The sequence below is a fragment of the Nannospalax galili genome, unplaced genomic scaffold (genome assembly GCF_000622305.1).
Source record: "Nannospalax galili isolate Female #2095 unplaced genomic scaffold, S.galili_v1.0 scaffold445, whole genome shotgun sequence".
Taxonomy (NCBI): Eukaryota; Metazoa; Chordata; class Mammalia; order Rodentia; family Spalacidae; genus Nannospalax; species Nannospalax galili.
In genome coordinates this window covers 3,269,143-3,286,001 of record NW_008354184.1, presented here as the reverse complement: position 1 = coordinate 3,286,001, position 16,859 = coordinate 3,269,143, and the positions used below count along the sequence as shown (strand labels likewise).

The following is a 16,859-nucleotide window of genomic DNA, read 5'->3' as shown; positions in this document are numbered from 1 at the left end:
TAGACAAGTGTTTGCCAAAGATGACTGTCCGGAGCCTGAGCCCACATGGCGGCTCACCCCTGCAATCCCAGCACTCGTGAGACTGAGGCAGGAGAATGGCCAGGAGTTTGAGGCCAGTCTGGGTTACCATGACACTGTTTCAAAAACCAAAGCAACATAACAGATGGAGTTGAAACAGTGCAGGCAACCGAATGGGAGGGCAGAGGATGTTGGCGTCCCAGGGGTGACTTACCTGGAAATCTGTATGAGGGAAAGACCGCAGCCTTGAGAGGGCGATGCAGACTCCAGTGACCCAAAGCTAAGGGTTCTTCAGGGAAGACAGGAAAGAACTCCGTGTCCCAGAATAAAGCCCCCACCAAGGAATGCCTGTATTTTCTTGACAACCAATATTAGAAAAGCCTCCTGAGGGCAGACAGAAATTGTCTTTGTGGTCAAAATATCTAGGCAAAATAGCTTACCCAAATAAGGCAGACTGGTCTGTTCTATCAGCTGGGAAGACTGCAAGGATGAACGAGGGAACTAGGATCAGGGACCTGAAACCTGATGGACCCTGATAGACAGCAGGTGTGGGGTACTGTAACCAGCCCAGTGCGGGGTCTCCAGCAATTGATCTTCAGTCCAACACATGACCCAACAACAAGACCTGAGGCAGTTTAAAGTCCAACGGGCTGGAGAGATGGTTTAGCATTTGCTGTTCTTGCAGAGGACCCTGGTTTTGGTTCCTAGCACCCACAGCAGCTAACAAGCATAAGGGTAACTCAAGTTCCAGGGGAATCCAATGCCCTCTTCTGGCCTGTGCACAGCATGCACATGGTACACTTATATACAGGCAGAAAAAACACATGAGTAAATAAATTTTATTATGTGTATGAGTGTATTGCCTGCACATATGCAAGTGCATCTGTGTTGCACAATGCCCAGGGAAGTCAGAAGAGGGCATCAGCTCCTCTGGAACTGGAGTTACAGACGTTAGCCACCATGTGGGTGCTGGAATCAAACCCAGGTCCTCTGCAAGAGCAGCTAGTGCTCTTAACCGCTGAGCCATTTCTCCAGCCCCCAATACATACATACATACATATATATATATAAAACCTTTTTTTTTTTTTTTTGGGTCTTTTTGAGACAGGGTCTCCCTGTAGCTCCAGCTGTCCTGGAACTATGTAGACCAGGCTGGCCTCGAACTCAAGAGATCCATCTGCCTGCCTCTGTCTCCTGAGTGCTGGGATTAAAGGCCTGTGCCACCACGCCCAGCCTTCCAAAAAATATTTTTTAATGAGCCCCACAGGAATTTCTTGCTCCTTTGTTAGTGTAGGTGGATTGGGCCACGGATTTTTCAGGAATTTGGATTCTGGTCTATCCCTGGAGCCCATGACGAACCTCACACCATTTTGTTTTCTGCACTCTACATTAACCCACGAGGCACCTAACCCCAGCACTCGGGACAGGAGGCTGAGGCAAGACTGCTGCAGTTGAAGACCAGCCTGAGGCTACCAGTGTTGACTGTTCAAAAAAGTACAACACCTGAACCAAAAACACTGTAAGACTCCCAAGCAGATTCTTTGCCTCAGCTTTCCAGTACCCCAGGATAAAGTTGAGTAAGCCCGTGCTTGCTTCCTGAGGTCCAATTATGTTGATTAAAATTGATCTTTAGGAATGCAATCTCAATGCAGAGCCTGTTTCCTTATCTACACAGCAGCCAGGCTTCCACCCACATTCCAGTTCTGTAGGGCCCAGATGAGGTATTTATAGAAAGCTTGGGGTAATTACTAAGGCAGGGTAATTACTTCAGTGTCCAGAACAGTATTCACTTGGAGTTTACAAAGCCTTTAAATTTTGTTTTTTTGGTATGACACATTGCTTTGTGGGTACTGGCTTGAACAGACTGTCACCAGCTCAAGCCAACCTTGTAAACAACCTATAAACCATTAGGATGGCCACCCAGAGGTGCATCCAGCAAACTCTTCTAAACCAGTCTTTCTCAAGAACATTCACTTCCCCACCAGTAAGCTCTGCAGGTACCAGCTGGGTTCTACATAGCTGACATACCCCTGGGCACCTGCCAAGTGGATTTCATGTGGAGTCAGGTCCTCCCCCCATAAGGCACCTCAAACTGCCACACTACACATGCACTTCGTGGGGTTTCATGACAGCACTGGAGGCCTTCACCCTCCACTGGGAATGTAGTTCTCAGTGCTCCAACAAGTGATGGAACCAGCATCTGAACCGCAGCAGAAACGGACTCTGGCCTCTCTCTTCCAAGCGCTGCTAGGGAAGACTGTAAATGACCATGGAGGCAAAGGAGAAGGTAAAGAGACTAAAAGGACTTAAACTTTATTCCACCTGCTAGAGAGCAGGCATCAGGCACTGCCAAAGCACCACGACTCTTCCAGGCTGGGTGGAGCCTCTCATGCCTTCTCCATGTTGCCCGCTCCACATCACTGTCCCATCACCATCTCATTTAACTTTCTTCTTCTGAAAGACAAAATGTTAAGAGAACTGAGCTCGCAAGTGACATGACGCATCCCTTCCTTTCTGGACCCTTTGAGGCGGAGCAACTTCCTGCAGCCAGCAGCTAGCAGCTGTCTAGGCTGCTTTTCTGGTGGAACAGACCCCAAGCAGCCTTGCTTTCTCTGGATCACTGGCAGCAGCAGGGCCAGGGCTTTCCTCAGGAGCTGCTGCCCCTCCCAATGTTCCAGCTCTACCCTTCAATGATCTACAGACCCCAGAGGCAGCTCTGGGAGCCAGAGGGAGCGAGTGCCACCATAAATGGACGTGTCAGGGAGCACTCAGAGTGCTACCAAGGTAAAGGTGACCATGGCTCCAGCTTTGCTCTCTCACTAGCTCACAAACCACTCCCAAGGTTTCAGAGCAGCCTGCTGCCTACCTTCCTCTTCCTCCTCCTCCTCCTCCTCGTCTTCCTCATCTTCTTCGGAGCTAAAGGTGCCGTCAGGCAGGCTGTAGACACGGATGACCTGCTTGTTGGGGTCCTTGAGGATGAGGTACTTGCCCTCTTCCAGCTTCATACAGATGTCGATGACACAACGCAGGATGCCCCAGGCGTTCTCCACACTGAGGTTGATCTGGCTGGCAAACTCATTGGGCTTGAACTGCTGGGTGCCCAGGATGACGTGGCGAGAGGAGTCCTTCACATGGTATCGAGACACATACCTGTGGGGAGAGGCAGATGGGTAGTCAGACAAGAAGGCATAGAGATGACAATGCTTGGAATCAAATGTCAGTTCAATGGTGACGCCTGGTCTGCTGCTTTTCCCAAAGGGGCAAAAGCAGCCTCTGTGCCCCTTCCAGTCCTTGGTCTACCCACAGCTCCTGCACAGGAACCTCACCCAAGCTTCAGGTACTCAGATCCAGCCAGCAATGCACAGCAGGTCCACCGGGCCAACTTGTAGCTGTTGTTCTTCAGCTCAGTGGCAATGACAGCTCCACGCTGAGAGTCCAGCTTCTGACGCCAGTCAACACCATTACAGTGCTGCAGAAAAGGTGGCTGGTTACAAGTGTGAGGGTGACACCTCCCAAGAGAGGCCCCAGGAGCTGCTCTGGCAGAGAGGGACTCACTAGGAAGGGCAGGCAGAGTCAGAGGTAAGACTGACACACCCAAGAGACAAAGACACAGGAGCCACTCCATACAGCTCACTAAGAGGCTGGCTGATTGATGGGGGACGAGAGTTACATTAAACCCAGTGCCACATGAGCGGCAGAGGCAAGAGTGCTATGTAGGGAAGAAGGGCCCCATGGTGTTCCACAGTGAAAAAGGAGAAAGGGAATGAAGGGCCAGCCTCAGGGAGGGCCAAGGGCGGGAGCTTGGTGCCTGATGCTTTACATGCACACAGGCTTCCAGACCTGAGAGGGAGACTGGTCCAGGTAGGAGCTACCCGAACTTTCTTGGTTCACTGCAAGAGAAACACTAAAAATTCCTTTTATTCAGCAGTTAGGTCCTTACAATGCAGAACAGTTTTCTCAGATTCTGTCTCCCTTTAAACATTAAAACTTGCCAGGCGTGGTGGCACACACCTTTGGTCCCAGCACTTGGGAGGCAGAGGCAGGCAGATCTCTGTGAGATGAAGGCCAGCTTGGTCTACATAGTCAGTGCTAAGCCAGCTGGGACTAGAGAAAGACCCAGTCTCAAAAAGACAAAACAAACAAACTTTAAAACCCACTGTAGTACGTGGAGAGTGCTTTGACGCTGAGGAGCTCGGCCACCATTCAGAAGCAAGCAGCTGGCTGAGACAAACAGAACTAGGTTGAGATAGGGGTCAAGCAGGAGACAGATGCCAAATGACAAGTGTAAGGACCACAGGGTCCTGTCAGCAGTCCCCCAACAGTACAAAAGTGGGCGGGAGAGGATTGGGACACTGGGTTGCAGTGAGCAGGAGGACTCAGGCCCAGTGAGGTCATAGTGGGGACAGAGGACTCTGGGGCTCGGGGAGTGTTTCAGCAAAAAAACAGTGGAGGCAAGTCAGAGACTTGGGGACTCTGGTTGAGGTTGGGGCAGTGTGCTAAGACAACCCAAGGACCACCACACCTGCAGTGGGCCTCTCCCTTCACTGTGGGCACAACTGGTGACTTACAGTGACATGTCACTTCTGTAATGACAGCACCTAATAGGCCAAAAGGGATTTCACAGCTGTAACCGAAGTCCCCAGTCTGTTGGCTCTAAGATGGGGAGGCACTCTGGTGGACCTTGCCAACCACAGCTGCCTCCTACACCTGGGCTCAGATGATAGGAAGGCAGGGATCTGAAGCACAAAGACTTCAGCTGTTGTCAACCTGGAGATGGAGGAGACTGTAGCAAGGGAGAAGTAGCTCCTAGGAGATGAGAGGACCCCAGCTGCCAGGGATCTGGGACCTCAGCTGTACCATCAAAAGGACCTGAATTCTGCCAACAACCAGAATGAGCTTCAAGCAGACTTTCTTCAAGCACTTCCAGAACAGAACTCAGTTCTACTGACACCATGATTTCCACTGTGAGACTCAGAGCAGAGAACCAGGCCACAACATGCTGGATGTTTGCCCTACAAACTCCAGGTTACTGAATGGGTGCTGTTTTAACCACCAAATGCATCTGTTCATTTGTTACAAAGCAAAAGGACACTGAAGTAAGGTATAAAGTGCTTTGGACACACAGTTGCATGGGGAACTGACCCCAGCAAAACCCCACAGGGGTCAAGAAAGACCCCATGTGAGGGGGGCAGGGACATGTGATGCCAGGACAGCACACTAACATGACAAGAGGGGATGGAGACATAGCAACATCGGGTGCCACAGGAACTCTCAGTGGAGTCTAGAAGGCCACCGGCCCCAGAAGAGGATGGCCCTGTGTGCTGCATCTTGAGACCATTCACCACAGGCTAGCTAGGCCTCAAACCTGCTCTCCCCAGTCTCCTTTGTTTTGCAGAGCGGCAGCAGCCCTGTTAATCACTTTAGCCAGATGTGGCACATAGAGCAGGCAGCTGAAAAAGCACAGCGGCCTGCCTGTCCTGGAGCACTGGAGGGATGGAGGACTGCAGGAAGGTTTTGTTCAAGGTGCCTCTCAACAGTCAACCTCAAGCCAGATCTTAAGAGTCTTTGAGTTCAGTAGCCACAGAACTCGATAAAGGATCAGAAGCTGGAGGTGAGGCAGAGGTTGAGTAAAGAGGTCGCAGGGAGCAGCTGCGCTTCCAGGAAAACTGCCAGCCAAGACAAGGAGAGGTCGAGATCAGATGTGTAGAGAGACATCAATGGCGGCCTTAATAAACAGAATGAGAAGCACTGGATGATAGGATGTGCAGAAGAGAACGCTCAGGTCCTTCCACCCCATCGGCAGAGACCTAAGCAGAGGAAAACCTGAAAAGGACCCCCCTCCTCCCCGCTCTGTGAGCATTGAAAGGGAGCATCCAGTTCCTAGAAGCCAGCCCTCAGAGACACATGCAGTGACCTCTCACCCTGGAGTCCCACTCATTGAGTGTCTTGATGTTGATGAAGGACACTTCCCCATTGGCTCCAGTCATGACGCCATCATGCTCACAACGGACGATTAGGTCAATGTCATCTCCAAGCTTCCACCTTCGGTAACGGTAAGCAACGGAGGCAATTTCGTTCTTGTCCATGTCGTCCTCCACAAATGGATTTGGGTTTGGGAAGTTGTATCTTTCCTTTCCCTGCAGAAGTGACAAAGCTTTCAGAGGATGGTACTGAACCCAAGCCAGCAGACCCAGCACTGGCTTGGGGCTTGCTACATGTGTATACCCATGTCACCCTCCTGTCTGCTGGTACCTAAAGGATCCCAACAAGCAATAGCCACCATGCTGCCCTGTTTCTTTCTTGACCACAGCAGACTGCTAACCCAACAGACCTGGTGACACTGTTCAATGTGCTATCTACAGGGCGAAAGAGGCAAATTTGTTAAATGACTGGAATAATCTCCACTGTATGTTTATGTGAAACAAATATTAATTCTACAGAGAGGAAATGCATCTGAGAGCACAAGGCTTGTCAGTGGTGGATCTATGGTTCAATCGGGCAATTGGACCCCAAGATCCCAGCTCCTACCCTCTGCTGTAGGAGGGGCTGTGCCTGCCGACCCACCCACTCCTGTGCTCACCATTCTCAAGCACTGCTGGGAGAAGTTGTGGTTGATATAGGTGGCCTCCATGGCCAGGTTGCGGGGTGAATTGAAGGAATTGCCTTCATCTTGAGGGGGCTCATTGGCTGTCTCACTCACAGTCAGCAGGTCTGTAAAAGGATGTGCAGGCATGGTCACCTACCCACAGAGCCCAAAGCCACTGGCAATGCTCACAACACCTTGGGTGGGGAGATGTAGGGACCCAGACCACAGAGGCCTTCCTTCAAAGAACAGCTGCCTACTGCACAGGTCTCTCCCCAGGGTGCAGCATGTGTGGGGATGGTGGGTGCTCCTGGGTAGTCTTAGATATGGCCTAACAGTATCAGTCACACAGTAAGAAATCTGTTCCTTTCAATCTCTCTGGATCTTTAAGAGGCTGGATTTCTGTCAGCATTTAAGAAAGGAGAGGCCTGAGGCTCATGATAAAATTAGACTGCTTTGTTTTCATGCTGTCATTCTTTGAGTGACTCATTATGCTGTGTGTATGTGTGTGTGTGTGTGTGTGTGTGTGGTATAAAATACATGCATATGTATTTTTCTTTATATAATGAACGCAGAAGCAAAAGAAAAACGGCATGAGGTGGGAGAAGGCGTAATCAGGACAAGAAAGTGCTACACAAGCAAGCAGCATGCAGAGCCACTGCGGTGACGTAAGGACCCAGAGCTGAAGTCTGAGGACTCACTGCAGCACAGGTCCTTCTCCAGATAGGCCAGGAAAGATTGATATGCTCGCTACCCATTCTCAGGACAGAGGAGTTATTCCCAACTAACTAACATCCATGCCTATCTCTGAGCTGCTGCTTCCCATACAGGCTGCTTACCAAAGTCAGAGTTGTCCCTCTTGTCAAAGAAGAGTTTGGATCCAACTCTCTGGACAACAATGTCCCAGGAGTACACGGAACGGGTGCAGCTCATCAGCGTAGCCAGGATGGCATCAGTGGCAAACACGTTGCCCTGTGTTTTTGCAAGCTGCAAGGGGGATGAGACAGAGAATGAGGATGCAGAGGTCACCTGAAAGCTGCAGCAAACCAGCTGACAAGACCTCCCCGGTCTTGGAAGCACCGGCCATGCTTCACACGCCGGTGCAGGCAAGGGCTTCACAGTGCTTTCTTCCTCAGTCCCATGGTGTGCTGCTTTTGCTAAGCACACTTTTCCACCTTTGCAGCCGAGAAAGCTAAGGCTCTAGAGTAGCAAAGGCAGCCAGCATGGCAGAGGTGCGGTGAGTCTGGCTCTGCTTAACACATTTCAGTGTATCCCAGCAACAAGCCTCCACTTCCATCTAGTTGTTAAGTCTGATCCAGAAGAACCTTATCTAAGGACCAGGCTATGGATATGTAGTCAGCTCTGTTTATGGGGGGGTCAGGATCAGCAGATACCACCAAATGTTCGGAACAAAAAGACTGTGCCTATACCAAACATGTATACTGTTCCCTTGTCACTGTTTGCAAAACGGCGTAACCATTATTTACGTAGCAATGACAGTGTCTTAGGTATTATAAGTAATTTAGGGATGACCTAAAGTATAGAGGATGTGCGAGGGTTCCAACCCAAGTTACGTTACATAGAAGGTGCTTGAGCACCCACGGGGTTCAGAATCCACGGAATGGTCTTGAATCAGCGCTTGTGGATATGGAGAGTCGACTGCATATCCCACGCCATGTTCTTTCTGAGGCCTCAACAACATTTAACAGCTAGGCAAGGGAGAACAGTGGCGCATACTTTCCGGATGACAGGGTCATCTGTGGTGGTAACAGTGTGGAAGATGCGCTTGATGCTCCGCAGTGGCTTCTCGCTTCGGGTGGTGATGCGGTCAAAGGCTTTGTCATAGTATTCCAGGGCGCCACAACACTCACTGAAGGAAGAAGGGTGAGTGTCACAAGGTTCCTCCCTGTTTCGCTTTTATGCCATGGAATTAGAAGTCTTATCTACCACCGGGTATGATGGAGCACACCAGCAATCCCAGCATAAGGGAGGCTGAGGCAAGAAGGCAGGAAGTTTGAGATCAGCCTCAGCTACACCAGAGGGCACTGTCTCAAAAAGAAGCCTTACCCCAAAGCCAAGCAATGGAGCACATGTCTCTGAATGGGAGACCAATTTTCAGTGTTGGCTCAGTTCTGTTCTAGTTCCCAATGTGCCTCTGCAGAACATGGGGAACACACTCTACCCAGCCTAATTCCCCAGGAGACTCAGGCCAACTTGTCAGTTGCCATCACTGAGGCACCAGGTGGGTGGACCTCTCATCTGATGTTCTGGCTCCCCACTGAGTTAACTTTGGGGTTCGGGACTCCGTGAAACACCAGGACAAGCAGTCTCCTAAAGAACTGCCACACCTCTGTCTGCCCAGAGAGCTTTGCGAACTATTGTGTTGCGCAGATGTCAGATCAGAAAGACAATTGGGACTTTCCTGCAGTGTTTTGAGTGAGTAGCTTCATCTCCACTTTGGAATTGCTGGGGCTTAAGGAAACACTGCCCCTCTCTAGCTGACCCACACGCTCAATGTGGTGTGGCTGACAGGAGCAAGGATGCCACTCACATGTCCTGAGGCTCAGACACTTCCAAGTAGCGCATCTTCATCAGCTGAGGAAAGTCCATTTCTTCCTTTACCTCCCAGTCACTGCGAACTTCAACGGAAGAGTCTCGGGGTTTCTGCCACGAAAACCACGGAGGCAAACAATTTATATCCCATGCAGACCTCAGCAAGAGATAGGCTAATGCACGAAGGGCTTTTATTCTACCAGTGTGGCTGTTTTATAAAACAGACTCTGTGACTCCTAGGTGCTTAGAGAAGGAACTCAACATGGCATCTCACTCGGTAATGATGCCACCCAGCAGACGAGACGCAACTAGCTCCTCTGTAATTCTCAGGGTATCAACTGTATTTTTGACACATCAGCTCTCCAAATCTACAGGTTTCACGCCCATGGGTTCTGCATTCAGATTCAACCAGCTATGGATTGAAAATGTTCAGGGTACTTGTTGTGCAGATGGTCTCATTACTGACTGGGTGGCTGAGGCAGGAGAATCACTTGAGCCTAGGTGTTCAAAAGCCCCTTGGGAAACACTGTGAAAATCCCACCACCAAACAAAAAGAAGCGAGCCATCAAAGCACATACCTGCAGTCTTAACCCTTAGGAGGCAGACACAGGGTGACCATGAGTTTAAGGCCAATTTTAGCAACATAGTGAGTTCACGCCCACTCTGGGCTACACTGTCTCAAGAAAACCACACCCACCCACACAGGCGTATATGTCTGTGAAGGTGCATCTGTAATGGGCACAGAGACTTTTTGTTATTCCTTAAATAAAGCAAGATCTATTTACATACTATTTACAATCTGTCAGGCATTATAGATTCTAAAACTCTGAAATGCTCTAAACTGAAAACTGACTACTGACACGTAGCTCACATTCTAGAGCCTTTGTTTTCATTTAAGAATCTTATTATTTAAGCCAGGCATCGTGGTGCATGCCTTTAGTCCCAGTACTCAGGAGGCAGAGGCAAGCAGATCTCTGTGAGTTCAATGCCAGCCTGGTCTACATAGTGAGTTTCCAAAGGCCAGCTGATGCTACAGGGAGACCCTGTCTTAAAAAGACCAAACAAACAAACAAAACAAACAAAAACAAACAAAACTTATTATTTGTGTGTGGGTGCCCAGAGGATAACTTTGGGGAGTCAGTTTTCCCCTTCCACTTTTATGTGAGTTGCAGGGATCAAACTCAGGTCATCAAGCTTGTGTGGCAAGTGCATTTCCTGCCAAGCCATCTCACTGGCCCTGATTCGAGAGCCTGAATCTGATTATAGATATCTGGATCAGGGTTGCTTACGCAGTAGTCTGTTCCAACGCCTGAGGGAAAAAAATTCCCAAATCTGAAAACCTTCAGATTCCATTTTGGATGTGTGACACTCTCAACCTGTATATAATCTAGAGGTTACTGAAGTACATGCAGGATGTGCAAAGTTCCATGCAAATGCCACACTATTTTATGTAAGGAAAGTTGACACCCACAAATTTTGGCCTCTTTAAGGCATCCTGGAACCAATCCTCAGCAGATACGAAGGAAAGACTACACCAATACACAAGGGCTGGAGAGATGGCCCAGTAATCAAGAGCCCTGGCTTTTCTTGCAGAGGACCCAGCTTTTGTTCCTAGTACTAACACAGTGGCTAGCAACTGTCCTAATTCCAGTTCCAGTGGATCTGATGCCCTCTTCTGGCCTTCAAGGCATTGCATGGATGGGTGCACTTATAAATACGCAGGCAAACACTCATATACATAAGAATAGAAAGAAAAGAAAGAGAAAATGGCTATTTCCAGGGGATCCAATACAGACTACAACACAGATGGACCTTGAACACGTTATGCTAAATAAAGGATGCATAAGATGATTTTATTTATGTGAAATGCCAACATCAGAAAATCCAGGGACAGAAAAGAATATTGTTTTTCCAGGACTGGGGAGAACTTAGTAGGAGGTGACTAAGTTCTTCTCTCATAAAGAGTGATGTAAATGGTCTGAAATTGTAGTAACTCTGAATACACTGGAGACCACACAATTGCTAATTATACAAATTCTATCTTAAAGATACACAAAGAAAAAAAAACCCCACCTAATGCATAGTGGAATCCAGTATGGATCTATTACCTGTGACTTTTGGTCCCATTTCTGCCTCACTCCAAATTGCTTCTGGAATTTTTTCTGCAGGCGAATTCGTTCTCTGAAAAGACAGAATCCTGGACTTTCAGTGGCTTCTTCAAAGGGCAGGAGCTACCCTTCTCTCTAGCTGAACTGAATGTCCTCCCTGAATTCGTTCACAACAGAAAATGGGTTTAGAGATGAAGGGACCAAGTGGGGGCACACTGGGGATGCTAGCAGAGCAGAAGCACACTGGTCCCTGTACTGATTGGGTGTACCACTGAGCCCACAGTGACCGTTCCTGAGTCCTGGCCACGGTGACTGCTGTACTCAGCTCTGGGCCCCAGGAGATACAGTACAAATGGAGTTGCCTATAGCTGGCAGCCAGGACTGAAGCTAGAGAGGTCACAGAGCCACTATTTGTTTGTTGCCTTACAGCCTGTGTGCTGATAACAGTCACCCTCCTGTCCATGCTGGCTGCCATGAACTGGTCTTGATCAAACGGTGACTGGCTTTGGTTTCTTTTGTAATGGCAGGGAATACAGCCTCCCTCCTGCTGTGGCCCTGTGATCTCCGAGTATAACCTGTTTGGGAAAGATGCCTTGCCCTGGCAGGAAGGGGCTCTTACCTCTCTTTCTGCTTGGCACTCTTGGGTAGGGTCTGCAGGTTGAACTGTAGCATGTTCCGTCGGTCTTTGTCCCTGCGGAGGTTCCGCTGGGGATAAGGAAGATACCCACATTAACCCCTTGGAGACAAGGCTTATGACATGTAAGGCTTATGTGAGACCATGAGACCAAGTTCAGGGTGTAACCCCCTAGTTTTACATCCCTGTGCTTTTACTCTATGACATCTATAGTCTTTGGATTCAAGTGGAGAAGTACTGGGGCTAGCTTGGACTCTCATTTCCACTGATGTGGGTTTACTGGTCTTACTGGAGCTGCTGAATTTGCTTCTTTATGGAGTAGGATGCAACCTGACTGGACCATCTACTTAATAAAATCTGCATATGGCAATTAAGGGAGGCAATGAGTTCTCAGCACAAGCATTTGTTCTTAGCACAGGTGTGTAATATACAAATTACTGCAGAACAGAAATCTAAACTTCTTAAAGCATCCCTGGACCTGGTACAAGACGACTTTGATATAACTGGTCATGGAACAGCCATCTGGGATTCACTAGAGGATTGTGAGATGCTTTCCTGTCTCACCCACATCCTTAAGGCAGCTGCTGAGCAGCAGGAGCTCCCCACAATAAAAGCTGAGGAGGAAAAGCTGCTGGCTCCTGGCCTACCTGTGCGAACCTCATCCGGTTCCGCTGGTAGGCGGTCTTTTGTGTGCGTGCAGTGTCCACCAGCTGGAAGCTAGTTTCATCTTCTTCGTGGAAATAGGCATACTGACTTCCACCCCCGAACTGAGAGGAGTACTTATCTGCAGGCAAAGGAGACAGCATGTAGTAAATGCTACCTATAGGCAATGCACAGTGTGTGACAGTTTTAAGGCTTGTTCTTTGAAGTATGGTCTTAGGACCTGCAGCACTGGTTGGGAGCTTGTTAGGCGTGCAGACTCACTGCCCCACCCCAGACCTAATAAATGGGACCCGACACAATCTCAGGTGATTCGTATTCACATTCATGTTGGTCTAAAGAACTTTCCAAGAGAGCCTGAGGAACTCTAGCTAACCATTTCACTTCTGTCTGGTTGTTTAAAGACTCTAAGCTATGATTTCAGCCAACAGAGAGGTAAGCATGGCCACATGCAGCACCATTCCCACCACACAGAGCCAAGGAGACATGACCATGACCAGCATGCACTTTCTTGCTGACCTCAGCGGCCTCTCTGCTGTCTTAGTGCCCCAGGCAGCTGTTTCAACTATCTGGCACTGAGGAAAAAATTTTCCTTTACCAGATCTTAAAACTGGAGCCCAAAGCCTAGAGTCCATTGATTGGTGGCCTCAGGGAGTTTCAAACAATAGAATGCAAATGGCAGCATGCTTGACAGATTTTTAGAGTGGTCTCCAGCCATTACTCCTGCAATGAATGGTCTAACTTCTGGGGCTGTTTCGAAAACCAGTTAGTGTTTACAGCCCAGAATACTCCCCTAAAAACTATCATTCCTGTTAGCATTTCTCTCCCTGTCCAGAAAGCTTTTAGGTGGAAGTTACTAGAAAAACAATTCCCTAGGCCCTTGGTTTGGGCAGCTCACTGAAGAGTACTTACTTGTGTACCTCTTGTCTTGGTATGTGGCACCTGTCCAGTCTGCAACCTGTTAGGTGCAATGAAGAAAAGACAGAACATACAGGTCAGCTAGGCAAGCCTCTGCTGACCCAGAAACCCCATCTTGAGAGATTGTAAGGAAAGGGATCAGCACTGGCTCTGAGGCACCCACAAGTGCCCAGCCTTCAGACTGCTGTGGAGGTCAGTGCTCTTTGAGAGAAAATGGAAACCACAATCTGTGGAGTAGCAGCCCCAGTGGAAGAGATTCAGTACCTTTCCTAGTCGATCTCCTTTGCTGAATGGCTGGTAGGGCATATCCCGAAACTGCTCAGGAATGGCACAGGGACCCCAGCCTGAGGGGTTGTCCTGGATCACAGGTGTCATGAATTTTGCCATCTTTCTAAAACCTTAAAAAACAAGCAATGTCAGCTGGCCGTGGTAGCTCACGCCTTTGATCCCAGCAGAACAATATAAAGCAAGCAATGTTAAGTAGCTGTACAAGAAAGGCCTCTAAAGGACAAAACAACCTCCAGAGTGAACAGACATCAACTATAGGAAGTGGCACTCTGGAGCTCCACCAACAATGTATTCTTGTAAACAATTAATTATCAACATTTAAAGCTCAGAAAACTGCCAACAGGCAGACATTCTCCTGTGTTTTGTTGCCTCCAGGACACCTCTTTTTCCGGCCAACATCTTTGAAACAAGGCTGCACCTTACATTTGATGGGTGTAATTTTACTTGGTGGATTTTCTTTCTCAGTGTAACAAGATAATGGCTGTCACAGATTTCATAAAAAATATTACCATTTAGAATGTAATAAGCTCCCTTGGAAACATCTTCACCAAAGCATTTAATACTTAACTTCCCTAAGCCCCAGTCTGTAAAATCAAGAACAATTTGTACCATAAGATCATTTTCAAAGTCTTAACTGTTACCATGCCACACAATATTTGGGCTGTGAAGATGGCTCACTAGGTAAAGGAGCTTGCTGTGCAAGCCTGGCAATCTGAGTGCAACCCCAGGACCCCAGGAATCTATGGTGGAAGGAGAGAACTGTCTCCAGAAAGTTGTCCACTAACCTCCATGTGTGCCATGGCATACACGTACGTACGGGCACTCACAGCTCTCTTGCACACATGATAAAAGGATTAAAAAAAAAAAAAAAAAAAAAAAAAAAAAGAACCTTAGGTATATCCTAAAATTTGATTTTCCTTTTCTCTTTCAGTTTTCTATCAGTATAAATCCTGTGTACAAAACAAGGAGCCAGACAAAAGCCTTGCCAGATGACCAAGGTCACCATAAACTTTAGACCAAAAGCCGTCAAATAAGGGCAGGTGAGATGGCTTAGCTGCAAAAGTGGCTGAATGTCAAATGTTCATAAACACTAAGCACCAGGACATTTTTTTCAGGACATTTTTTTCAGGGCTTACAGCACCATTAATTCATAAAACTTTTATAATCTTGTTGAGTAGAGTCTACTACTGCCCCCATTTTCCAGGTAAGAAAATAAAGGCATGATGAAATAAAGAGTAAAAACCAAAGGCTCTACAATACCAGGGTTTGCTGGACTCACTATCCACAAGAACCCTCTGACAATACCCAGAGGAAGTCATCACACAACCACTTCCTGAAGGCTGGAGAACGTAAGAGCACAGGTAGTAACCTGTCACTGCTTGGCCATAGGGAGGCTGAGGATGACATTAGGTGACACACAAGGACTTAAAGAATAAGCCTGAGAGCTTCATCCTTCCAACACGAACTTAACCTAAACTGTAGGAAGAGAAGAAATGGCACAGGGTGGTGTGGTGGTCTTCAAGCAATTCATGTGAAACAAGAGCCCCCACTTGTACCAGGCACTCTGCTGGCCACTTTTGACACCACCGTTCCCTATACATTTGAGATAAAAATGTGACGCTCAGCCAACTTAAGCAGTTGATCTGCCCATTACTTAAAAACACATTTGATTCCAAGGCTGTCTACCTATACCTGACCTTTTTTCAGCCACACTAGTTAAGAGGAAGCCTGTCAATCACGGGTTTTATACCCTACCTTACTTTACAACAAGGTTGTCTCAAAACTTAGCAGTCACAAGTTCAAGATGGTTCAAGGCTTGACATGCACCATCTGCCTGGATGAACAGGGCAGGGTGGTTAAGCCCTCTGGCTTCAGCACATTTAACCAGAAAGGAACCAGTAGGAGAAAACTGGAACGATGTGACAGCTGTATTGGCCACATCACAGTGTGGATCACTGTGGCCACTGCAAATCCAGCCATGAATCCCGGATCTCGGTTTGAGACCAGAGATGGACTCTACTCCTCTTGGTCGTCCACCTAAGAGCAGAGAAGGAACCCTGCTCTGTCAGCTCCTCCGAGCAGGGGTCGAACACTGCCCGGCTTGGTAGCGCCTACATCCTGCTCGGAAACTATGGAGACCGGACCACCTTAGGAAACCCAGGTGAGGGTCGCTTCCCCCCTCAAGGCCATGACGAGTGTCCTGCATCCCACACTGTGCCGGACCTTGGGCCACCCAAGGCAGATTCCTGCCCCGCCCAGCGAGGGGCAGCGACGACTGGAGGGCTCTTCCGGGAGGCCCCCACAGCCAGGCTTAGCGTAGGCTAGCTCCGGAGCTCCACGGAGCTCTACTAAACAAGCGGCTCACCTGTAACGGCCTCCGCGGGCCGGGATGGCGACAGATGGCCGGCAGGAGACTGTGGAGCACTCGGAAAAACCTGGAAAGGAGGGAACATGCGCGCGCAAAGGCCGGCGCCGTAAACACAACAGGCGGGGTCGTAAACGGCCCCCACCGCTTCCTCCTTAGTCAGCGGAAAAACGTCAGGCCGTAAACCGAACGCATAACCGGAAGTTCCCCACCGCTTTTGGCGGAGCGTTCTCAGCCTCTGAGGCGCCAGACAAGAGAGGGAGTGATTACGTCAGCAGCAGCTGGGGTCGCTCGGCGCAGTTCAGAACTGAAACGAGGCGGCACTCCGGGAAAGGGAAGCTGGGACCCGGGCAGCTGCCCGCCCTGCTGTGTCCCACAATGCTTCGCGGCCGCCGCGGCCCCTCTGCCTCCCACAATGCCCCGCGTCTCGCGCGCGCACGTACTTCTTCCGCAGGTTGGCTGAGTGCCTCCGCGCCAGGGATTACTTACCCTGGTTTTCAGTGTTGCCAATGGAGGTTCGGAGGGTGTCGCGAGACTTGCGTGGTCCAGGCTACTAGTTCCGGGGTGGATGTGAGAGCGATCCACAGATCCCAAGCTTCGTTAGCTAACCGTTTTCTTAAAAATCAAAGCCGGGCGTGGTAGTGCACGCCTTTAGTCCCAGCACTCGGGAGGCAGAGACAGGTGGATCTCTGTGAATTCAAGGCCAGCCTGGTCTACATAGTGAGTTCAGGT

At 49.1% G+C, this 16,859-nt stretch overlaps 1 protein-coding gene across 1 annotated transcript; it reads right to left on the bottom strand.

Moving 5' to 3' along the window:
- Positions 1-2,306: 2,306 nt before the first annotated feature.
- On the bottom strand, positions 2,307-16,334 carry Eif3d (eukaryotic translation initiation factor 3 subunit D). The gene is made up of 14 exons (XM_008851337.2): positions 16,128-16,334; positions 13,739-13,872; positions 13,469-13,514; positions 12,544-12,680; positions 11,882-11,967; positions 11,263-11,335; positions 9,153-9,265; positions 8,339-8,471; positions 7,441-7,588; positions 6,599-6,729; positions 5,940-6,155; positions 3,345-3,487; positions 2,885-3,168; positions 2,307-2,472 (listed from the first exon to the last, which is right to left on the bottom strand). Exons 1-14 carry the CDS (start codon positions 16,213-16,215, stop codon positions 2,459-2,461), a joined length of 1,746 nt encoding a protein of 581 aa, XP_008849559.1. The 5' UTR covers positions 16,216-16,334; the 3' UTR covers positions 2,307-2,458.
- Between the last annotated feature and the right edge of the window lie 525 nt (positions 16,335-16,859).